Source organism: Pseudopodoces humilis, chromosome 7 (assembly GCF_049639895.1).
Source record: "Pseudopodoces humilis isolate 2021_Gansu_Grassland_sample_001 chromosome 7, ASM4963989v1, whole genome shotgun sequence".
NCBI classification, from domain to species: domain Eukaryota; kingdom Metazoa; phylum Chordata; class Aves; order Passeriformes; family Paridae; genus Pseudopodoces; species Pseudopodoces humilis.
Window position 1 is genome coordinate 1,156,871 of NC_142206.1, and position 24,791 is coordinate 1,181,661.

The 24,791-nt window shown below is 40.8% G+C and overlaps 1 protein-coding gene across 2 annotated transcripts in view; it reads left to right on the forward strand.

Moving 5' to 3' along the window:
- The first annotated feature begins 300 nt into the window (after nucleotides 1-300).
- The window catches only part of FAR1 (fatty acyl-CoA reductase 1), a 33,924-nt gene continuing 9,433 nt past the window's right edge, over nucleotides 301-24,791 (forward strand). Inside the window, exons 1-9 of one of the 2 annotated variants that reach the window (XM_014260234.2) lie at nucleotides 301-383; nucleotides 11,072-11,266; nucleotides 14,729-14,904; nucleotides 16,258-16,437; nucleotides 18,139-18,316; nucleotides 18,854-18,898; nucleotides 19,007-19,125; nucleotides 19,589-19,656; nucleotides 21,177-21,348. In XM_014260234.2, the coding sequence (XP_014115709.1) occupies nucleotides 11,078-11,266; nucleotides 14,729-14,904; nucleotides 16,258-16,437; nucleotides 18,139-18,316; nucleotides 18,854-18,898; nucleotides 19,007-19,125; nucleotides 19,589-19,656; nucleotides 21,177-21,348 (1,127 nt within the window). In that variant the 5' untranslated portion in view covers nucleotides 301-383; nucleotides 11,072-11,077. Of the gene's footprint in view, nucleotides 384-2,513; nucleotides 2,755-11,071; nucleotides 11,267-14,728; nucleotides 14,905-16,257; nucleotides 16,438-18,138; nucleotides 18,317-18,853; nucleotides 18,899-19,006; nucleotides 19,126-19,588; nucleotides 19,657-21,176; nucleotides 21,349-24,791 lie in introns of those variants that run through there. The other variant, XM_005531572.3, reaches the window with a different exon arrangement.

Sequence of the window (24,791 nt, forward strand, 5' to 3'; positions counted from 1 at the left end):
TGTATATATGTGTAGATATGTGTAGATATGTGTAGATATATATGTATATATTGTGTTTGTCTCTCTCTCTGTGTATATATGTGTAGATATGTGTAGATATGTGTAGATATCTGTATATATATATGTATATATAGTGTTTGTGTGTGTCAGGGGGGTGCGCGCGCCCCCTCGCGCGCCGCCAGTGGGGGGGGGGGTGTTGGTGGGCGGGGCCTCCGGGCTCCCGCCAATGGGAGCCGCCCCCGTCCCGCGAGCGGCGGCGCGAGCGGCCAATGGGCGCGCGGGGAGCGCGCGCGCGGCGGCCAACGGGAGCGGCCGTGCGGGGCCGCCGTGCGGGACCCTCGGGGCGGCGAGCGCCGGGCGGGCACAGCCGGGGCCCGCAGCAGGTCCCGGCCCCCCGCCCCCGCCCGCGCCCGGGGAGGGGAACGTGCTGGGGTGGGGGGGGGCCCCGGGGAGGGGGTGGCCGCGCCTTTCCGGGAGGGAAGGATGGAGGGCTCCGGGGCGCGTCGCGGGGGCGGCCGGGCCGGCGGAGCGCGGCGGCCGCGGTCGATGCTCAGCGGGGCGCGGGCGAGGCCGCAAGCCCCCGGTCCGCCTGGCGCGGGGCCCGGGCCCGGGTCCCGCCATCCCCTCGGCGCCGGGCGGGCCTGCGGCGAGCGGCGGCCCGGCCCTGGGCGCCCCGCGGCCCCGCCGGCAGCGCCCGGCCGCTCCCCGCGGGCAGCCCCGAGCGGGCTCGCAGAGACGGCCGCGCGGTCCGGGGGCGCTCGGGGCAGCGGGAGAGTGCGGGGAGAGCCGGGATGGGCCGTGGGCACAGCCCCGGGCCGCGGCTCCGAGCTCAGGAGCAGGAGAGCCCTTCCTCCGCCCGTGCCCTGCGGACACGGAGCTCGGTGCTCCTAAAGGCTGCCCCAGTGAAGTTGAAAGCGTGGCGGACTGCAGGGCTGCGGCGGTTGGGAGCGAGCTTGTAATCGAAACCAGCTTGAATCCCATGAAAATAGAAACCTTTAATTTCATTTAACCTATTTCACGGCTTTAGTAACTGAACTTTTTTTTTTTTTTCCTTATATTTAGTAACTCTTTCGGTAATAATTAAGAAGTGGAGCGTGTAGGAGTTTTACTGTCTGTGACATCCATCTGTACGGCAGCAGAATTTCTTGATCCCCAACTTCCCCATTTAGTGTATCATGTCTGTGCTTCTTAACTGAGATACCATTATTTCAGCGATTTGGAACTTATATACTAGGTTCTAGGGTAGATATCTAGGATCTTCACCTTTCAGCTTCTCTGCCCTGTTTTTCACCCTCCACTCACCTATAGATGCCTTAAAATTAAACCATTTTCCCAACATAAACCTATAGATGGATAGGAAAAATTGATTTTATGTTTTTTTTTTACCTCTAGATAAAGTGGTAATAAAGAGCCATAAAGTTATCACAAATCTAGATCTCTTAACTTTTTACTGCACATATTTGGTCTTTATTGCTGGACTGTAGGTATAGTGAAACTTTACTAGACACAATTTTGACAATCAAAGCACATTGGGGGAGTTGTTCTAAATTAAGTGTGGCCATAGATTTTGGACATGGTAAGTGTTTTTCTCCTTACAGTTCCAGAATAACCCAGCCTGTCCACATCTTAGTCATCTATAGCAGCAGATACTTGTCGATAAAATTTAACATCAAAGCAAAACTGTAACCATCCATCCCACCTCTCTCAGCTCCTGAAAGGGCAAACTGAATCTCCTTCTCTGTCCTCATCCTGTTTCTGAGTTCTAGCTCTTGGAGGAGCTCCCAGTTCCCTTGCAAGCGTTGTTCTTTCCGGTGCTTGGAAGGGGATGCGCAACAAACAATGATTATACAGCCCTTTGGAAGGTCTGAGTGCCTGAGAAGGTCCTGGATGTTGTTGAAGACATGAATTGTTGCGGTGACAGCAGGCTTGGTTGGCTTCTTCAGCCAGGAATTGTGTGCGTTTGGTTTATTTGTAGCAAAATATTCAGTGTTTGAGGATGTTCAGTGTAGTTTGCTTGTCACATCTCTGCAGGAAGCAGAGCTGCTGAGTGGCAAGCTAAAAATTCTGAAAAGGAGCCAATATCAGCAAAAAGCTTGTGCTTGGCTAGTTTGGTGGGTTGTGTGGAGGACTTGCATTATGTAAACATTTGGTGTCAGGGCAGGGTTAGTACCATCACACACATCCATGGTGTTTCTCCCTGGTGCTGCTTCCAAGCCTTGCAGCAATAAATCTTCCAGCCCTGCTTTGTTTCACCTCGACACTTGCACAGTTCAGCAGCTGCAAACTGTAGTAACAAATCCTGTCTATCTGAATAAACCAGGTATTCCCATTTTTATTTTATTTTTTTTTTTTTTTGGATCTTCTGAGCATCTCCAGCGCAGGATTTGTGGTGAGCACTGTTCTTCTGTTGAGCTTTCCCCAGCAGGGAGGACCCCAGGGGTGTAACCTGTCACCTTCTCCCCTCAGTGTGGTGACAAAAGCTGTGCTTTCAGGAGGTGTCGGTATCTGTGTGTGCACACCACCTCATGCCTTTCCGTGCCGTTGTTCAGCGTGATGTTTGTAAATTTGTAGAGCTCCTTGTGCAAGAGGCGTAATTGATAGATTTGAAGAAGACATCCATTAGCATAAGTAGGAATTAAGATTGGAGCTCTTGGCGTCTACACGATCAGTATCTGCCATCCTGCCGAGTAAATAGCTCTTCTTCTGAGCAGGAGGAGGAGGAGGGAGGCTGCGAGCATCCTGTTTGGAAGACAGGTAGGCAATCTCTTGGTACAGCTTGCTTTGAGTATCTCTATAAGTCACTTTTAAAGATAAGAAAATTGTGGAAAAGGGCTTTTTTTTTTTTATTTTTGGTGGTAGTTTGTTCCACACATTGGAAGAAAGGAAAGGTAAACCAGCGTGGGTTTTTCTTTAGAAGGTGATTATGTTTCAAACTTGGGAGAGCAGTTGTCAGATAAATGAATAATTTTGAGGTTTCAAAAGAATTATTGTGAATTCCTGCAGGAGCATAATAGAAGGGAAAATAGCATTTTTAACTGTAAGAGATTTGAGAAAGTATGGAAGGAGTCTGGGAGTGTTGATTCCTAGGACTTCAAATTCATCATGTAATGTCTATTGTAAAATGTGATTCAAGCCTTCTATGTAATTTAAAACATGAGAAGAATAAGAGCTGGGCTTTTTGTTCTTGATTAAGTATTCCAATTGTAATTGCTTTGTGAGTAAGAAGTTTGAACAGAACATAATTGCAGGTGCAGTTTTTGGCTAGTTATCCTTGTCTTGTCTGATCAATATGAAAAAGGCAAACCTGAGTTTTAATTACCAAGATTAAGGAGTTAAGCCTGAAATTTAAAGACTGAACATCTCTTACCACTGAAACTTGACAAACTGATGAGCACTTGAATGTTGTGTGTTCCTCCACCCCCTTCCATTTCCTTGATTTTTGGCTTTCCCCTCCCAGCAAAATGACAGTATCACAGTAGCCACTGGAGCAATAATCCTGCTGCTGCTGCTAAGGCTTTCCCTGGTGATAACCAGGGCTGGATATCAGCAGGCTCACACCGAGGTGATGCCTTTGGCCTGTTTTCCTAAGGCAGTGAATAACAGCTGAGTGATGGAGAGTCAGCTGTGAGTGCTGATCTGCTCATTGTGTTGTAGATGTGTCCTTCAGACAGGTTCTGTTCTCCTCTTGGGGTTAACAGCAATGATTTATGCAAAGTAAGAGCCATGATTTATGCAACTACACTGATAAACAGTGAGGCTTTATCTTGTAATCCTTTCATAACCATAAATGCAAGTGAGATTTCTAACGCAGATTTCCAATTAAATTAGATAAAATTATCTGGAATTTTGCTTTTGTACAAAGAATCTTGAGTCTGCCTGCCCCTTGATTTCCTAGAACTTGTTTAAAATCTCCCTGCATATGTGTTGAACATGTTTTCATGTGAACTGGAGATGGAGTACAGTAAATGTTCTCATGTGGGATATGCTTTCCTGGAATAGTTTAATTTTTGACCTGATCTGTGCCTTCTGTGCAATTCTGAGGAATGAGTTTAACTATAACAAAAGAGCCTTTTTTTTTTTTTACCTTCAACGTGCACTTGATGACTAAGCTCAAACAGGAAACAATTTAGAAAAAACGTCAACTTTATGTGATTATAAAGGGATAGTAAAAACCTTCTACATCATTTTAATTAATTGTCAAAGGAGGGAGTGTCTGTAAGAGAAACATAGTTCCAGAAATGCAGGGGACTTCCCTAGTATGTACTTTGTGAACAGATTACTTTCTGAGAAGTAATTACAAAGTCATCTGGTAAGAATCCCTCTGAGGAGAAGCACAAGTAAGTGGAAATTTGTGGTAAAATCAGAACTTTGGCTGAAGGAAGGTGTGTGAGCACATATTTAAGAAATGTCTGTGTAACCACATGCAGTGAATGTCTCTGATGCCAGAGTTCTACTGAGATCAGCTCAGCATTGCCCACACTGGAATCAGGCTCTGCTCTGTAAGACTAAAGGATTAAAAGAGTTTAAATGCTCCATGATTGTGGGCACAGCCCTCACTTCAGAGTCTCTTATTTCACAAGGGTGTCTTGGGTGAAGCAGTCGGTGAGTTGGGCTGAATTCTGCTAACAAGTGATTGAGTGGCTGTGGGTTATTTGGTCCCAATTCTTCCCAAAGCAATTGAGTGTACTTGGGTTTTGTCACTGCCATCTAAAAGAAAGTGGCAGAACTACTTCCATGTCTGGTATCGATCTGGAGTTTGATATTTATATGCTGTTAAATGGATCACGTGCAGTATTAGCTGAGTCTCACCTAAATCCATTGAATAATGCTCCTTACCTTGAATGCATGTGCTGCCAGAAGTGGCAATATATCCAGGAGGAATGTAGCTTGAGGGGCACACACTCTAGGGCAAGCTTTCAGTGCTTAGGAATAGTGAGGAGAACTGTTTGAAAAGCAAGTCTGCTTTATTTTTGTACATAGAGCTATACACTCAGCTATGTAAACTTTAACCTAACTAGATTGGTTACTCGAACTGGTATTGTGTTTCATTAGATAAATGATTTAAAGAGGACAAATCTCTTCATTGGTAGTTGGGAAGTTTCTTTGTAGTCTTCAGTCCTGAAGATGTTCAACTAATTTGAAATGCCTTGTTATTTTTCAGAAATTCTCGTAATTCACTGAGTGTCAGCCACAAGTTTGCCATGTGCTTTGCCACAGAGTTTTGGGTTTTCTGGTGGCATTTATCCATGCTGTAGTTGTGACTTGGGCCTGGTCCTTCAGATTGATTTAAAGTTGTATTTCAGGTGTAGAGAGCACAGTATTCCCCTGAATCCATCCCCATTATTGTGTGGAAAGTGTGTGGTGAGACACTTGAGGTCTGGCATATTACCAGGGCCAAGCCGAAGACTGGCTCGCTGATGTTGGATTACTGGGCCCATTTTGATAATTCTTCAAAACTTAGTTGTTTTAATTTGCTTCCAAGCCTGCCAGTGTGTTTTCCAGCTCCTGGAGGTGTGTTACATTTTCTTGGTCCCTGGCTTACAGCTAGTAAAGAAAATGCACTTGCAGAGAGTAGATAAGAATGCTGAAACATGGATAATCCTGTCTTTCTGCCAGTTGAGGGAAGAATCCCAAGTCTTCCACGTGATTGGGAAGTTTGGAATAGGTATGCTTTAAGGTTAACTTGCACCCAAAGCAGTTTACAGACTCTACTCATCTTTTCAAGCAGTATCTTTCACAGATAAGGTTTCCCAATGGATATAACCTTGGACCACAAAGACAAACAGACTGTATCCTTTGGAGATACGCTGGCTGGGTATTGGCCACAGAGGGCAGGTCAGTGGCCCTTGTGGTGCTTGAAAATGTGGGCATTCTGCTGATAGCACTCATTGATTTGCTTTTGTGGAAACAAGGCCCAGTGGAAATGAGACATGATGATATGATATGACATGACCCAGAGTTGTCTTCCTGGCAGTCACCTTGTTTAGATGAGTTAAATATTATTTCCTTTGTTGCCTGAGTCTCTCTCCAATCTCTCCAGTTCCCAGAGATTTATTTTTTTTGGCTTGCAATGGTGTCCTTGCAATGTGGCAATTGGAGCTCTGTATGAGGGACTTCTGTAATGATTTTTGTCTGGTATGGATGCAGTGGGAGGTGTGTGTGGTGTTTAAACATACTTGATGCTCTCAGATTTGATGTCTGGACGAATTTTATCTCCTGAATATACATAAACAAAATGCTCCTACCACCTTACTTTTTCTGCTTTTTACTCCTGCTGCTGCTGGGTTCCAGCTGCCAGAGGGAAAGAGAAAATTGATTTGTTGGGTTGTGTTTTTGCAGAACTTTGTGGCTTGTTGCTGATGTTTGAGAGGTTGGGAAATGCACATTTTCTATTTCCTGTGAGCGATAATAGGATTGAATTTGGAGGGAGCATGCTGTTGACCTAATGTTTGTCAGTGATAAAACTAGAAGACAGAGCATTTAATCTCTGGCAAGGACACACATGCACACTCTCTAGTTGCTGGATTTAGCATTTAAACATTCAGTGGAACTGCAGCAGGCTTTCCTGGCACTTGGAAAGCACATCTTTAAGCGTCTTGATCTGTGTTTGGACAAATCTGGGAACTGATCATTTTCCTGTTAAGAACAGAATTGTCCTTGTTTTGGGAGTCAGAGCCCTCTGAAGCTGTGAGTTAAATATTGCTGCAGTAGCTCTGGAGGCAAACAGAGCTGCTGTTGTTTGCTCCATAATAGCACTTGCTCAGCCTTGGACACGAGAATTTTTTACAAGATGGGGAATGTTGGCTGGGATCCTGGAGTGTTGGTTTGGTGGTGGATTTTCTTTTTCCTGAGGTGTTTGTGAACTCTTGATTTATCAGAGGACCCTTCACACAAGCATATCTACAAAGTGTCGCCGTGGGCTTAGCCCTGAAGCTGTGAATTCAGAAGGATCCCAGCAGCAGTTGCTGTGTAGCAGCTTCACATAAGATTCCTCTAGCAAAAGCTGTTTATACCTGTGGGTAATGTGGGAATTTTGATCATTTCTGTTCCAGAGCAAGAATTCTTTACAGAACTCTTATTAAGCCTTTCAACTGTCAGATTTCTTTATTGCTTATTAGCTCAAGAAAGTGTCTATGACACAGAGTTTTAGATATTCCACAGTGGGCATTAGACAGTTTTGTGTTAGGTGAGAGTTCTCTGTGTGTGTTTGAAGAGGTAGCTGTTAACAGAGGAGTGGATAACTGGTGACAATATGTATTGCTGGTTAATATATAAAATGTACTCTAAAACAGATAGATAAAGTGATTGCTGACACTTAACAACCTTAAAATGTTAAATTTGGTTTTGCTGTGGTGTCTTGCAAGGTAGATATTTTTGTTTTGCACCAGCTTGTTAGTTGTTAGAGACCAAACTATATTTCTGATAGGAGCTATGTGTATTTCTTAACTGTTTTATTTAAAACAGAATTATAAATATAATAATATAAAAATATATATTTTATATATAAATATAAAAAAATATATAAATATATAAATATAAATATATATAATTCTTCCAACCCTAACAATCATGTGATTCTGTGATTCTTCAGTAATTTGCTGCCACAAAGAACTGTTTAAAATAATATAGCAGTGAGGTAAGACCTTTCTGAGTTTGAGATGAGGAGTTGCCAGCAGTGCTGTGCTAGCTGGCATGTGGAGATGCATTCTTGGAGAAGGCAGGGAAAGGTAGGTGGAGAATGGGAACATTCTTTCCTTTCCCTGTGCTTGAGATAACTTTTCTTTCTAACAGAGCAAAGCGTAGGCTGCTGGTTTCAGACTTGGGTCATTCACACGTATATTCCAGACATGGTTTTTATCCTTTAAATCCATTTTGGTGCTTTTAGACAGTTCTCTCACAATCCCTGTGTTTATTGCTGTAATGATGACAGCAATGTGTACTTCTGAAAAATGACATCAATTATGTTTTCTAGCTGGAATCTTCCAGAGTAGTGGAAGTAGAAGACAATCTCAGTGTGGAAAGTTGCTGTGAATAAGGTCTACCAAAGTCTGGTTGTTGGAGAACAGGGTAAAGAGAAATGGGATTGAAAGTTTCTTAAAGGAAGCATTGCTCAATCCTTAAAGAAAAGGGATAAAATATTAGCCTGCAAACACAGAAGTGTTGCTGCCTCCCAGGTGTGAATGTGAGTGTTTATGGAAGTTCCTGGCTTTTTAATTGAACCCATTTCATCATTCTGGTTCATTGTAGCTCTGGATGTCGATGTTTTGTTGATCTGGTATTCTGATTTCAGTCTGTTTTACAAAGGAATATGATCAGAAATGACCGAGGCAGGAAACTTTGATCTATTTTGTTCCAGTTTTCTTTACATCACATGAGCCTAAGTATTGTCAGATTTTGCAGTCACTTAAAAAGCTGGGCTACAACAACACAGGTATTTCCACTGGCAGCAAAACTTTTCATTGCTTTGGCTTTCAGAAACAGATGTTGGACCATAGCCAGGTCCTGGGTGTTGTCCAAGGTTCCTGTGTGGACCTAGCCAAAGACTCTGCCTGTGGGAGCAGGTTTGCAGGCTGAGGTTGTGGCATTGCGTCAGAAGCACAATTCAACCTTTCTTTAAGGAAGTACGGGTTAATGGATAGTGTTAGATGCTCTCCTAGAGTCTCAAGGTGTAAACAAATAGAAATGATGGCTAGTTTAGGTAAATGAGTAAGAAGGTTATGTAGGATCCATGACAAAACTGAATCTTAGTGACAAAATTGCTGCGGTAACGATTGTGTGAGTTTCCGCCTCCCTCTTTGAGGAACTGAAATCCTGTCCTATATGTGGGGGTGACCTTGCAGATCTTCAGGAGGGAGTTGAATGGTGTGCCCAAAGACCAGGAAAACAAAGGTTATGGGGAAGACATACCTGGAGAGCATGAACTGTGACTTTGAGCCATGGTGAAGACAGCAGGCGTGTATCTTAATTGAACAGGGAGAAATGATTCATAGGCATGCTGTGTCTTGCACTCCATGCTTTATGGCAGGAGTGTGCTTTCAAATTTGCCTTTGAGTCTCTTAACTGTGTGCTAAAAGTGGTTTAATGTAAATAGCTTTTTCTCTTGACCTTCAAAGAAATAATTCTGGATACTGTGGTCAGTGGAAACAGTACTGCTTGTTGTGCTCTAAACTTGCTGCTGTATCCTACTATCAGTTGTTTGATGCTTCACTTCTCAGAGAAGGGAGTCAAAATAAGGATTTGGAGTATCTGACATAGCACTTGGTACCCAGACTTGTGAAACCAGGACGTGTGCAGGCAGTAATTCATTTCTAGCAATCATTTGGAACTTGTTCAGAGACTGTTGAGATATGAGCACATGAAAAGAGAGCACAATTGCTTTGATATGGTGGGTACCTGACAAATAGGTGTTCCAAAAATATTTACTTACTTTTCAGGCAAAAAGGACAAATTAGCTGTTCTAACATACATTCTGTGCATTCCTGGTAAGCCCCTGCTTGCAGTATCTTGCTGTCTTGAAAGACCTGAGTGTATTTAGAAGTCACACCTTTATTCTTGGGTGTCAGGTGAAGAAAGGTTCTCACCTTGTTAAGGTATTCAGGGTTGTAATCCTTATTTGCCTAAGAAACGTTCCATCTGTGTCTAAAGATTCTCAGTTTTGTTGTTTTTTTTGTATGCTTGTTTTTGGGGTTTTTTTGGTACCATGGCTTTATGGAATTTATACCTGAGATGAGCTCAGTTGGTCAGAGCATGATAACACTGAGGTTGTGGGGTCAATCCCCTTATGGGCCATTCACTTGAGAGCTGGGTGATCCTTGAGAGTCCCTTCCAACTCAGAACATTCTGTGACTCTCTGTGGTCCCTTTTGGGAGTGTTTTGGTCATAACAGTTTGTGTAGAACTGCTGTAGAGGACTATAGTTAGACATTCACTACATCAGCTCAGGAGTTTTAGGAGTCTAATCAGAAAGATTGGTAAAATGTGGTGGAAATGTATCCATAATGCTACATCCTTGCCTAGTGAAAGTAAGCCAGTTAAGGGTCACAGTAAAGATGTTGCTATATCTGATTTAAAGAATGGCAGCTCTGGATGCTGCACTGTGATTGATTCCTAGAGATCCTAAAGGTCAAGTTCCCACTTTATTATGAGACCATATTTGTCCTTAAAAAGTGTTTCAGTTTCTCTTAGCAAGAATGGCATCATTTCCAGGAGGTGGATGAAGGGAGGGGAAATAATCATGATTCTCAAAGCTATCTTACTAACTGGAGGAAAACATAAAATACTTTCTAGCTTTGTGCTGAATTTGAGTAATAATCCCTTACCCTTCATTTGCTTAGGAGGTGTATTTGTGGCTAACTCAAATCTTAGTTTGTTGAGAATTCTACCAACTTTGTTGTTTGGTTTCTTTCCCTCACAGATGACTTAATGAATGAAGGAGTTGGAAAACTCTTTATCTGTGGATCTGTATGGGTTTTTTGTAATTAATGAAAAACCATCAGATCCAATTCCAAACAACTAACACAACCTTATCTTTGGTTTAATTTAATTGTCAGGGGGGCTCATCCTAACAGTGACAGGGGCTCTGCTGGCACAGTCAAAATTCCAGGGCCTGCAATTGGGATGCTTGGCTCCCTGTCTTCTGTCAGTGTGTTTAGAAGTGGATTTCACATAGTAAAATGTAATCACAAGTGGACTTTCAGAATCCACTTGTGATTAGATTTTAATTATCTGACCTCTAGTTTACATGGAGAGCCCCTTGGAGTGGTGAAGGACTGTGCACACAGAAGCAAAACCAGACTGAAGCTGAGCTATTTTCCTGGCTGAGTGGGTGTCTCAGTCCTTAAAACACTGTTAACAGGGGCAGTTTACAAGAAGATCTGGGATGACTGTAGTGACCCTGTGGAAGTCTTTCAGAATGCAGTGAAAAAAGACAGCTTCAAGTACTGGTTTTAGGTAAAAAAATCTGTTGAGCATTTCTTTTAGGTATAAACAGCACAGATACAATTATTCAATCTTCTGCAAATCTGAGCTCTGTAAGTTCTTTAATGTACTTTTTGTTTTTATCTTTTGTAAAGGTCACAATGGTTTCCATTCCTGAATACTATGAAGGGAAAAAGATCCTCCTGACAGGAGCTACAGGCTTTGTGGGAAAAGTGCTTTTGGAAAAGCTGCTCAGATCCTGTCCTAAAGTGAAAGCAGTTTATGTGCTGGTAAGAAAAAAAGCAAGTCAGACAGCAGAAGAACGAATAGAAGAAATTACCAGCTGTAAGGTATGTGTCATGTGCTCACAAAGTTCATTTTTGTCTTTCCAGATGATAGTCCCATTTAATTTTGAGAGCAGCTTCAGTTTGTCTAAAGCAAAATCTTGTTGTAAATGTTTGGGTTTCTTTTCTTTTTGGTTGTGGTTTTGTTATTTTTTTTCCCCTGTTCTAACAGAAATACAAAATTTAAGACCTGGCAGTGCTTCTCTAACTTCTTCAAGCTGTTAGTCTCTAGCAAAGCCAGTGGTTGAAAATTATCCTGTATTTAATTCAAGAGTAGGATATTCAGCTGTAATGCAGAAATGAGAAGTAAAAAGCTGTGTTAGAGCTTGTTAAGAGAATATAAAATCAGGTACAAGAGGTAGAGAACTGGGAGTTGTAAGATGGATTGAGACTTTTTAAGATCTCAAGCAAGTCCGTTTTTCACCTTGTGCCTTCTGCTTTCTTCTGGAATGTGCTACTGGATCTAGCAGTAAATAAGAATATGTCAGCAGGAATTCATATTTGTAAGTGGAACAGAAGTGCTTGGCTTAGCAGATTGTTCCAGATTTCTGTTGGTCAGCCTGTGACAGCTAGAAAGGCACTGAAGGTCTGTGCTGTGGAATTATCAAAGTGGCTCTCTAAACGATGCTCTGTGCCTGCTGGGTCAAATACTCTGCTCCTGAAAACTCATTGCCTTGATACTCTGGTGTCTGGCCATTCTTACTAAGTGTAGAATCATCCATCTCTGTTGCCTCTCTTTCTCCTTAGAGAGTATCCTGTCCACAATGGGAAGGATGAAAAGGATGAAGAGAGATTTCTAGCATGAACTTTGCTAAAGCAGAGTTGTTTATTCTATCTAGGCCTTTCTCTTATGAAACACAGGTGTCAGCAGTTTAATTTTTTCATGGAGATGCAGTGTAGTCTGTACAAAATGTGTTCTTAGGAGGTGCTGAAGGGGAATGAATAAGGAACTATGAATGCTCATAGGGCTAAGTTGTTTAAAGTAAGGCAGTGGATTTCTATGACTCTGATTAGCTGGGATCATAGCAGATATGAGGGTGGCTGTTCCCTAGTCAATTATTTTCTGTAACCAGTCAAAACTAGCTCATTTTTTCAAAAGCATCTTCCTGCAGTCTTGTGCAATGTCATAAAACACAACAGAATGAGTTACAGTGGGGTTCTATCTTAAAACTCAGTTGCAAGTTCTCTCTATATAAAACCCTCAGTTGTCACTGCCCTGAAACAAGGAAAAGATCTCCACAGTAAGCTCTGAGATGAGAAAGGGAAAAACCTCTCAATCCACTTTTGTATACATATTAGCCAAGGAAAAGTAGAGAGTTTGGGCAGAGAGAGAAGCAGCACTGGTGTGGACTGACTTCAGCTTTGGTAAGCTGTGAGGCTCAGTGTGGCTTTTAGGAAACCTGTTGTAAAAGGCTTTTAAATTTGAGTCAAAGGCTGCTTATAGTCTGTACCAGCTCCCACTGAGATAAAAATCTGATGTGATTTGAGGCTTGGTGAGCACTTACTGCTGGAGCAGGTTCACAGCAGAAGCCCTGGTAGGCAGAGTTACTGCTTGAGGCAGGAATGTGCAGGGATGGAGTTGCTCATCTCTGCAGAGATGTAGAATAGGGCCAGATGTTTGTTCTGTCTTCATCAAATGATGAGATAAGATTGAAAGTCCATCATTTAAATGGCTTTAGTGTCATCAAGATTCTTTTGAAAGTCTATGAAAATTTCAATCAGATCTATTGTCTTAAGCTGTCCAGTTGCAAGGACACTGCCAGTAATTCTTCACAATTTAGATGGACTCATTGGAGAGTTTGAAATCCAAATGGGTGAATGGGTAATAAATAAATGTGAAATAAACTGAGCTACAAGTAACAAAACAGTGTTGAGGTTTCTACTTTCTTTGGACTCCACGCATCTAATTCCTCTGCTGATTTTCCATATGTATTGCATGCAGTCCAGGTATTTCTCCTCCTCAGTACTGGTGTCAGTGCTAGTGAGAGGTGTGGAAGAGTTGTGCATGATAGGGATGTGAAAAGGGTATAGCAGGTGTGATGGACATATGAAAAATAAAAACTGGCTCTTTAAGAGCTCATCCATGGTACTGCTTTTCTGTTCTAATGCAATATCACACATTTATATGGTTAACAGGCAGTTGCTTCAGCTCCCTGGAGGAAGGTGGCATCATTCCAACCAAAAGCATAGCAGGTTTATTTTTCAAAATGACACAAAGTTTCTGCCCTTAGGTGAGAACTGTTTGCTGTACCCAGAAGAGTTGCAGAGGCTTTAAATGCTGTCTTGGCAGCTTTGTCCTATAAAGTGAAGCTTCATGTTTGCCAAGTCCAGCTGAGGCCTGGAAAAGTGGAGGTGTCCTGTGTTCTCACTGTGGAATTAGCACTGCTACTTCAGGTGGCCACACAGTGAGCTGCATTAGCTCATGTTTGGGCTGAAAAAAAAAATCTCTCAAAAAAAAAATGCTGGACCTGCAGCTGCTCCCACAGCCCTGGGGCTTCTTGCTCTTGCCAGTGTGAGAAGCAACAGAAATAAAGAAATTAGGAGAAGGACCAGTCTCTCTGGTAGAAATATAAACATTCATTGCCTAAAATGGTGTGAAACTGCACCTTTAGGTGACTTAATTTATAGTTTAAAATTAACATCATTCTTTAAGGAAATGTATTTTGCCTGTTTGTATTTGGTATAACTGCATGCTTGGGGGGAAAAAGGAAAGTACTGCTGTGATTTTAATACAATTGGCTGGTGTTGAAGCAGTTGTGAGGTATTGGCCCCTGGACAGGAAAGAAGGGTCTGCTCTTCTGCAGCTTTCAAGGTTGTTTTATTCCCACAGTACTGTGTGGCTCAGGAAAACTTGCATGCTAATGAGTGTAAATAAGATGAGGCAAGAATTTTGATCCATGTGTTAAGCCACCTGGTTAGAACCCAGTCATTTATGAGAAGATTTCTTGATGAAATATAATTTTGGTGAGATTTTTTTCAGGGGGAATGGTTGAACACCAATTGGATAAAACTAAATCAGATGTTCTAATGTGTTACACCTTTTTTTCTTTAAACCAGCCAGAGAAACAATTTCTTGATTTTTTTTTTTTTTTTTTTTATTAGTAATCTGGAAGTTCTCCAAGACTGGCATAATTTGAGGATAGTATTTCTTAAATCACTGGAAATGTGTAAATCTTAATGTAAGATTTCTAAACCTAAAATCCAGCATGACTTTTATAAGAATTTGAATAGCTGTTATCAAGCTTGGGAAGTGGGTAGACTGTTCCCACAACTTATGTTGGAAAAAAATATAGTTTACTTCATGAGGAGTCTGTAACCTGTTCTTATGGTATTGCTAATGCACTGTTCTAACTTCCTGATGATCTTGAGAAGTTAGGAGGTATAGACAAAGGATGTGGGTATTTTCTTCACTGAAGTGAAATGTTTCTCTTACCTTCACCGAGTTTATAGTCCTGTTATTTTTGACAGCTCTTTGACAGGTTGAGAGAAGAACAACCAGACTTCAAAGAAAAAATAATAGTAGTTGTGAGTGAACTTACACAGCCTGAACTGGATCTTAGTAAACCAATCAAGGAAGAACTTATAGAATGCATTAATATTATATTTCACTGTGCTGCTACAGTCAGATTCAATGAGACACTAAGGTGAGTCTAAAAATCAGTTTAAAAATTCTGGTCTGGCAAACTAATGGTGTTCAAAAGCAGGGGCTGAATCAGGTGTCTGCCCAGCGTTGCAAATATGGGTAGAAAGGCTACAAATGAGCTGTAGCTACATGTACTGTGCTCCTAGTAATGTTAGTTTTTCTCCTGGTGCATAAAGGGCAGCCCAAGCTATTCCTTTGGCCTGCCTTGTTAGAAAGGGAATGTGTATTTTCAGAGGATAGATTTTTGTGAGAAAAGTTGTGTGTGGGGAGGTTTTAGTGCTTGCTCTCTTACCTGATAAGAAAAAAAGGAGATGAAGTACAGCTCAGCTTTTCTTCTCGTCTTTTAAAAGTCCTTTATTAATAATGGAGGTTTGCACTGGAAGAATTGTGGGGATGTAGATGCACAGGGAGAGAGATGAAAACAAGAAGTGGAAAAAGTGGTGCACTCAGCTGGGATTATGAGCTCCCTTTGACTTGTTGAAAGAGGTAGCAAACTAATTAGTTAGCATTGATGTTAATTGCTTTGGGATAATGCTCCCCTTTCCTGTCCCCCACTAATAATGTGAGATAAAGCAGTCTGGAACTTAGTGATTGTTTGGGGATACCGATTTTGTTGTTGCTTCTAAAACCAATGCTAAACCAACCCTAATGTAACACTTATTGCAAAGGCTTTGATGAAGTGTTGCTTTGGTGTACTCTTGAAACTTGATAGTAAAACATTTCCAAGGAACCTGGTGCCCACAGCAAGTCAGCAGGCTGGAGAGAAGATCTAAACTGTAAAATAACCATAGGAGTTGGTCAGCCAGCTGGTATCTGCTGGGGGCTGTAGAGATACTCTGCTGTGGTGTCCTTAAACACAGGAATGAGCAGTGGTGAAGCTGGAGCGGAGGTGTGGTTCTTCTCCCCCCTTCCTTCCATCCCTTATGGAGCCTTCTACAATCCTACAAGAAGATGCCAGGCTCCACCTTAGTGGCCCACAAAGCCTTCCAGGTTGTTGGCCTAACTCAACTTGAATTTGGAAGTTCAGAGGTGCATCTTCTGGAAGCTTGGTGTTGTGTTGGATTATTTCCTTCGTGTTTTACGGAAAACGTACAATTGGGATTTAGGTTAAGGAAATCAAAGGGTGCTGGTAAGAAAAGGGTACAAGAAGAATTATCCTGAACGTTGTTCTAGAGTAGGACTGGGTATATTATTCTAAGCAGAAAATTAGGGCAGTCTCCATGCTGCTTTTTTGGGATAGGGTGGAGAATTCAGGAACACTTTATATACCCAGCACTGAGGCATTTAGGAATGAATTTCTTTTTGCTTATTTTTGTCTTGCTTTCTACTAATGCAGTTTCTGTTTAATCAATAGAGATGCTGTGCAGTTAAATGTGGTTGCCACACAACAGCTCCTCTCCTTGGCACGGAGAATGAAGAATCTGGAGGTGTTCATGCACGTTTCCACCGCCTATGCATATTGCAATCGGAAACAGATTGAGGAAGTCGTGTACCCACCTCCTGTGGATCCCAAGAAACTGATAGATTCCCTTGAGTATGTGCTATGTTTTATGAATTTACTTGGGTAACCTGTCTCCTTTTTCTTCCTGCTGTTGAAGTACCCAAAAACAGCTAGGAGCTGTAAAGATAGAGTTGTTTTATGCTGTCCCATAGGTCAGACAGCGTGGCTGACACTCCCCTTTGCTGAAAGGGAGATGGGTTAAAGTTTGTGGTTCCTTCAAGCTGAGCTGGGTGTGGAGGGGTACTGAAGGAGAGGAATGCTCATGTCTGCTCATGATGCCTCCTCTGTGCTGAGAGTGCAGCTGTATGATTGCCTGAGTCAGGAGATTCTGGTAACTCGTGCGTTGTGAAGGAAAGGATAAAACTAAGTTGCCTTCAACAGCTGCCTTTACTACATCCACCTAAATTCCATTGCAAGATGAGACTGAAATGCTCAGATAATATTACTTACTGGAGAAGTGGTTCTGTTAAGTATCCTGAGAGCCCAGCCATTAAAAATCTGTTTTCTGTAGCTTTAAGTCTTGGGCATTACGGGTAGGAAAAACGACTCATTTGGTATTTTATTTTCTGTGTATATATTAACTGTGCTGAGGTCTTAGTAGGTGTCTAACTGTGAAACAGGTGGTGATGTGGGATAAGTGTAATGTAACTCTACATCAGTCTCTTCTGCCTTACCTGTTGTACAAAATATCACCTCTTGGAAAAGAAGTACAAAAATGAAAAATACTAATTAAGAAGTAAAATACCTACTTTAACTTGTTATTTTAGGTGGAAGAGTGCTCACATTAAAACCAAATGAGCTGCCACACAGAATGCACATTGAGCGAGCATTTTTTTATCATGTTGACTTTAAACACACTTGAAAATGAGAGATTGCAAAACAGTCATATTTTTGAATATCTGACCTGTGAAGAGACAAATGTAACTTAAACTGTTTGGTGTGGGCTGGCACAGCTGTGTACTTTAGAACTCCTGAGGGGAAGCTTTTGTAAAGTTATAAAATTGTGATCTCCAGCCTTCACTACCCCTCTTCTCACCTTGTTCATATCATGAAAGGAGTCCCATGTGTGTCCATTTGGTAACATGACAGTGGTGAAAACCAGTAAATTCCATTTCTGTGACTAAGAGACCAAGGCAGATGAAATTCAAGTCCTGTTTTGCAGTGAAGAACACCAAAGTAGCAATAGTTGCAGAGGCACATCTTTCTTACTTGTGTGCTGTAACTGAAAATTGTTACATTTTTAATATTAATTAGGAAGGAAGATGAAATTGCAAGATTTAACTAATTTAAAGGGAGAAACACTGTGACCAGCTTGCTTCAGGGGTGGTGTGTGATTGCTCAGAGATGGGGGGGATGCTGGTAATGCAGTGGTATCACTTTGTAGATCATAATGCAGTGAGCCTGTGTTCCAAAGACTAATTTGCTGTGTGTGCACTCCATCTTTGAGAACTTGGTTGGCACAATTTGGGTTATTGTAAATGTACTGCTTGCTCTGTAGTTGGTGTGTTATAAATGAATTACCAGGGCAAGAAATAAATGCCAGTATGCTTCTTTTGATGCACACTGAACGTGCAATCCTCTGTTTTTTTGAGAAACTTGTTTTCATTTAGGTGTGTGTTCCTTTTTCTTTAAATGAGAAAAAAATAGTCACAGTAACTTCAGCATTTCTCACCCTACCTCCCCAGTGAAGCAGCACGCAGTAATTTCCACTTGCTCCTTGTTTTGTTTCTTCAGGTGGATGGATGATGACCTAGTGAATGATATTACTCCTAAACTGTTAGGCAAAAGACCCAATACCTACACGTACACGAAAGCCTTGGCTGAATCCGTGGTGCAGCAGGAAGGTGCAGAGTTAAACATTGCCATCGTAAGGCCGTCCATCATCGGTGCCAGCTGGAAGGAGCCTTTTCCTGTAAGTCCCTGACTTGTCACCTGGCCATCTTGCAGTACACACTGGGAACCTCTTTATCCAGTGATCTTCACAGAGGAAAGTCTCTTGGGACGTGCAGTTGTGTCTGGGTTGCTTCTGGATGAACGATAACAGTATATAGTGCCTAAATACCCTCATCAGAGCTGAGCAAGAACGTGTTTTGGTTGAAAAATTAAAAACACTTGAGTTGCTGATCTATTGTAAACTGGAATCCTTTGAACTTAAACGTGTTTTTATGGACAATTGCAGTTCATTCACTAAGAAATAAATAAGCAGCTCTCTCTGAAGGACTGTGGTGTCCTACATGTAGGTTTCTTGTCTGAGTCATAGGAACTTGTTATATCACCAGAGTTTGCTGTGGAAGAGCTTTATTTAGCGACATGGAATTAAAAATTTTTCTCCTCTTTGGTCTCCTTTTCCTCCACCCCTTACACATGTAGAAACTGCTCAAATTTTCACTTGAAGCTGCTGACTTCAGTATACTCTAACCAAATCCTTTCCCTCTCCCCTTCCTAATAGGGCTGGATTGATAACTTCAATGGACCTAGTGGTATCTTCATTGCTGTAAGTAATGAATATACTTAATTTTCCCCCCTCCTTTTGGAAGGCAGAAAAGCTTCATATGTTTTACTGCTGGGTCTTCTGTCTCTCTTTGTTGTTTTGTTCTTCAAGGCAGGAAAAGGAATTCTTCGAACAATGAGAGCTTCCAACGATGCATTAGCAGATCTTGTCCCAATAGATGTTGTTGTCAATACCACACTGGCTGCAGCCTGGTATTCTGCAATCAACAGGTATAAATGGTGGCAAAAGAGGGTAGTGAATATTTGGAAATGATAGTGTGTATTTAGTAAACCAGTCTTGTATTGAAATCCTCATCAGTGTCCTGCTGTTCCCTCAGGACAAAGGAATTTAAGGTTCAGACAGCGTTTGTCTCTCAAAGTGTAACTTGCTTGTGCCAGAGGAGGACAACACACACTGATATTATGAAGCTGTGTCTGAAAATTCCTTCCTGGGTCTTGTTTGTAATCAATACAACCTGCAGATGCTTTCTGTGAAATAAAAGAAATAGGATAATTAGAGAAGGAGAAGAATACTGAAAGATGTTAAAGCAAAGATTGGACCATGAGACTGATGCTTTTTGCTTTATATAAATGATGCTGTTGAGGGAAAGGATAACTTTGGGCATCTCTTCTGTTTGTGTTTCTAAAAGGTTGTTTTTCCTCTAACTTGCTCTTTTATCTTCTTTTGCCCCAGACCAAGAAAAGTCATGGTGTATAACTGTACAACAGGTGGCACCAATCCTTTCCACTGGAGTGAAGTTGGTATGCCATGTTTCTTTTTTCTCATTAGCCTTAATAAAAAAAAATAAACAGGTTATAATCAGTAAACCATAATGCATTTTTAGTTTTGAAACTGGTGTTTTAGCCATACCTCTCAATTTTGTAGTAATTGTGCTTTCTCATTAGCTTCCACTGTTTATTCTCTCCCCCAGCTCCCCCTGCAGCATTACCTCCATTTAGTTTGGTTCTTACTGGTATTTTTTTTTGTTACTGTTACTCCATTATGACTGAACTATGGGAGAGCTGATTTTTGTGTTTGCTGCTGCCATGACCTGATCCACAGAGTGCAGGCAGTGTGTGGAGAGAAGTGTCTCTCAGAGGAGCAGTAGTGATGCTGGCTCTAGTGCCAACATCAGTAAATACATATGAAAAAACATATGAGCAAACATTAACACAATTAAATGTTGTGTACAGCTACATAATTGAGAGGTCTGGTAACAGTTTTGCCCTTGTGTAGCTCTTTCTGTTTAGTTGATTGTTGGTTGAGGTGGCTTTTTTAATACTCAGATTGTTGCATGACACTTCAACAGCTCATGTACAGGGAAAAGTAGCCTTTAAGGATATCACTACCTGTTTACAACTCTAAGATATCCTGACAAGGACGTAACCCCCAGGCCAACAGCTTTGTAATGCTTTATGTTACAAAGAACAATATAAGCTGTTTGGCATAATAAAACCATTTATTAGTTTTCAGGTTTTTTTAGAAATTGACTCCTGAAGCTCAGATTATTTTTTTTCTTTCTGTTAACGTCAATATTTAAATCTATTTTACTTGCTTTTGCCCAATTTACATGGATATGAATATTACTGCTTCAATTAAACTGGGAAAATTGCTGACTTCACTTGTTTGAATCAAGGTATTTAAGTGCTGTCTATAGCAGTAGCATAAAGTGATAAGAGAAGATTAAAAGGAGAGGTGAATTTCCACATAATGTTTAAAGACCCTGATCCTGCAGTACCTGTTATATACTGAATTTACAGGTGTTATCACGAAATTCTCATGGAGTCCCACCCTAACTGTTTTTTTCTTAATGCCTAAATTTGGATAAATTGCTTGAAAATGTAATTTAAAATTGCTTCAGATGACTGCAGAGTCCTCAATCTGTTTTAAAATTCTTCACACAAGCGATCAGAATAACCCTCTTCATGAAATGTAGATGACTATTTAAATAGCTTTACACGCTTTGTAAACCAAAATTGCTGTCAGTGTTTGAAACCACCAACTTCTAAGGTAGGGAACAGGAACAGAAAGAGAGAAGCTACAATAAAATAGGAATCTGAAGATGATGGCATAAACCACCTCTTCATTATAGTAAGAACCAGTTCAACAGTATTTCGAGTTAAAAGCTTAGAAGTGTTATAGTTGCTGTGCATTGTGGCAGAGTTGGGGTGGTTATTTAACAAAGCCACTGCTGTTGATGCTGTACCCTGGAATGTGCTTTGAAAAGAATTACATTTTACATGGTGCCTATCGAAGCTGTTGTGCAACTTTTCTTTCTCAGAATACCATGTAATTTCCACTTTCAAGAGGAATCCTCTCGAACAGGCCTTCAGACGGCCCAATGTAAATCTAACTTCCAATCACCTTTTATATCATTACTGGATTGCTGTAAGCCATAAGGCCCCAGCATTCCTGTATGATACCTACCTCAGGATTACTGGAAGAAGCCCAAGGTAATTGTGACTGACTCTGCCTTGTTTGTTCCTCTGACTTTCAAACCAAGCTATGCTTCCACTGTGATGTATGTTGATTTTAATTTTTATTTTTTTTTTTTGGTGTGTTTTATTTCCCTGAATGTTTTGTGACTAAAACTCAACCTTTTTTCCCTGAGAACAGGTGCTGGAATTCAAAGTGACTTTGAACTTTCTAACAAAAATGAGAATGTTTTTTGTTGGATTGTTTGGGGGTTTAAGTAGTCAAGATAAAGAGAATTAGAAGATGAAGAAGTGATGTTTGTTCTTGGATAATAAATACTAAAAATATGTCGATCCTTATTTTTTTCCTACAGAATACTACATGGTTAACAATTACAAGCGGAATCCATTAGACAATATAACAGCAGTACCTAATTTTAAGTTCTCCTCCAACCCCCTCTTTCGTCAGTGTCGGTGGGCAGAGAGCTTTATAGTGGTTTTTTCCTATGATGTTTTGCTCATATTGGCAGGTCAGAAACCACGGTAAGAGGGACAGGGCTACAAATATCTTGCCCATAGGGTGGTGGAGACTTGTGAAGAAGACATGGCCTGGGCACTATCCAGGTTTACTAACTGAGCAATAAGAATCCAGTGGCTGCATTTTGAAGAGTTTAATGACTGGCCTAACGATGCTGTCCATGGGATGTCTTGGATCAGAATCCTAGTCAGTCATTAAACTCTAAGCAGTGGCTTGTTAAGATTGTTGTTGCTTTTATAAACTGGAAACGGAATGGGGGAGTGAGCTTTTAATTGCAGATTATTCCTGGAGATGATACAATTTGACCCAGTACATTGGTTTGTATCATCTCAGCATTCCGTTCAGTTTATAATATTTAGGTTAGTATTTGGCTAACTAAAGTGGTGGAAATAATAACAAAATCATATAGAAGGAATATAAGGTACCCCTTCAATTTGTTTCAGATTTGCCAAGTCATATGGCCTTAACTCATTGCTTATATTACATTTTCACAAGCATTTGCCTTCAGACTATAAAGCCTCTGCTGTGGTGACAGTGTATTAACAAGTGAGTATTCATTTGTTGTCCTGTAGTCTAGGCCTGCCTTACAAGGAGGGCAGAAGCTCTGTGACACAGCACTGGATGAGTAGAAAGGAGCTGTGTAAATGGTTTGTAGGGGAAAACCTCTCAGTGGCAGTCGCCTGTGCCTGTATAATAATTTTCCCACATGATAAATCTTTAAGATTTTCAACTCTGAAGAAGGTATTGCACATAAAACTTCCTAGCTTTTAGATTCTCTTGCATTTTTTGAGTAATTTTTAATAAAAATGGATAGAAATTCCCTGACAGATATGAAAACTTCATCTCTCACTTAAACAGTTATGCTATAAATGCCAACGTCCTGTGTTCTGCATGGCTGGGAAGGAGTGCTGCCAGAATCTTGTCAGGCTTTGAAAGGCAGCTGGTCTGCTGAGGATTTGACCAGTGGGAGTAAAATGAGGCTGTGAATAATCATGCTGTTTAGAATATTTAGAATATAGCTTAGTTTTATATTCTAACATCGAGAGTGTTGAATCTTGTTTTTGCTTTTCTTCGTTGATATCTAAAGATGGAATTTAGGACTTTGATCACTGCTGTACAGTTGGTGACATTAAGACTTTGCAGAATAGAAAATAAATTTTTACTGATATGAATAGTCCTACTTAGCTTACTATAGCAGTGATTGGGTGAGTTTCCTACGATGCACAAGACTGCAGTTTGGAGAAAAGATGGCAGATTGAACTAAACCCTGAGCTACTGTTCAGTCACAGCTTTTAAGTTGGCTGCACAGCCCACTTTCAGGAATGCAGCTTTCATTAGACACCACTCTTCTCTAAAAGTATTTAAAAATGGGGACCTGCAATAGAAGCAGTAAAAAGCAAATTAATACCTCGGTGCAAGGAAGATGTGCAGTGTTAAATCCTAATGGAACAGGCTTGTGTTGTTTAATAATACAAGAATTTTGAGGCAGATCTTTACTCTTGCACTTTTTTCTAGTGCTTTGAAGCTGCTTCAGCTGGGGGGCTGGAGGGTTGTACTGCTGTGGTCATTCTGTCAGCTGATGGAATGGTATTAATTACCAGGTAGCATGTACTCAGAAACTCCTAAAGACTTGGAAACACCACTGGATAGTCTTCAACTCAAAATAATGCTGTTCTGGGTGAAGAAGGGCTGGCTTAATTGAAAGTGTGACCTTTCCCACTGTGATTTAGCAGAGCAGCAGTATAGTAAAAATATAATAAAATCAGCACAAGAAAATACAAATACTCTGCTAACCTGCCTTTACGTGGGTGGTTGCCCTCTCTGTGCTGAGGACACTGAAATCTCTGTTCAATGCAAGAAAAATAAGGCAGGAAATCACTGTTCTGGTTTAAGTACACTCTTGTCATACCATCAGGATATTGTACTGCAATTGAATGAAAACTTGTATCAAGTAGAAGAAAAGGAAGAAACTAGAAATAGATCCTTCAGAACTAAAGGATTATGTTAATAATAATAAAAATTAAAACAAAAAATCATCCTAGTTTCAAAGCACTTATCTGTTATAATCTTTCTGCAATGGGAAGTCATTTTTTTGCACCTCACTTGTGGAAGCAATGTTTTTGATGAAATGGAAATGTTTTTGCTGTTTTTGCATCTAGTTGAAGGTTCTTGAATTTAACGATTCTCTGATAATATTAAAAGGTAAGGAAAGGGAAGGAAGAAATAACCTATATAATATTTCTTCCAAAATTGTATAGAAAGAACATGTACAAAAAGGACTGGCATAATGAAGAATTAATATTTTATACTAAGTAATGCTCTGGCATTGTGCAATTATGTAAATAGTGGTGATAAACCTTAGCATTAAAATTTAAAGGTAGTGTTGTTGGTAGCTTGCCATGTATACTTAATTGCATAGCAAAGCTTATTAGTTGTCTAATTATTTTTAATGTAAGGCATAGTTTGCTCCTGTAACTTTGCTTAGTGCTTAGCACGACAGAGCTGTGTGTCACTTAAAAGCAGTTTGGTATATTTGAAATACTAAAGCCTTTGCACCAAGCAGATCTCCCCAGTTGCTCTGAGAAAACAGCATGTGACATGAAATATTTAAAGAGGTTTCTGCAGCAATTCTTCTGTTACTGCTTCTTAGAAAGCTAAAGGAAAGGTTTGGCTGATGTATGGAGGGAGGTGTGAAATGAGGTCCTTTACATCTCTCATTTCAATTTAAAGCTTCTTAAAACTGGAAGCACCTTTCATGTAGTTACTGTCTTACAAAGCAGAAATGAGTTAGGAGCATAATCATGTTAAATAGATCAATGCATTTTTATCTCTTCACAGTGCTTAAATTGTGTGCTTAAAGCAACCACAGAGCTGCTGAAAGATAAGAATTCAGTTGTGGGTCTTACAGTTCAATATTTACAGCCAGGTGAAAGCTGAACAAAGA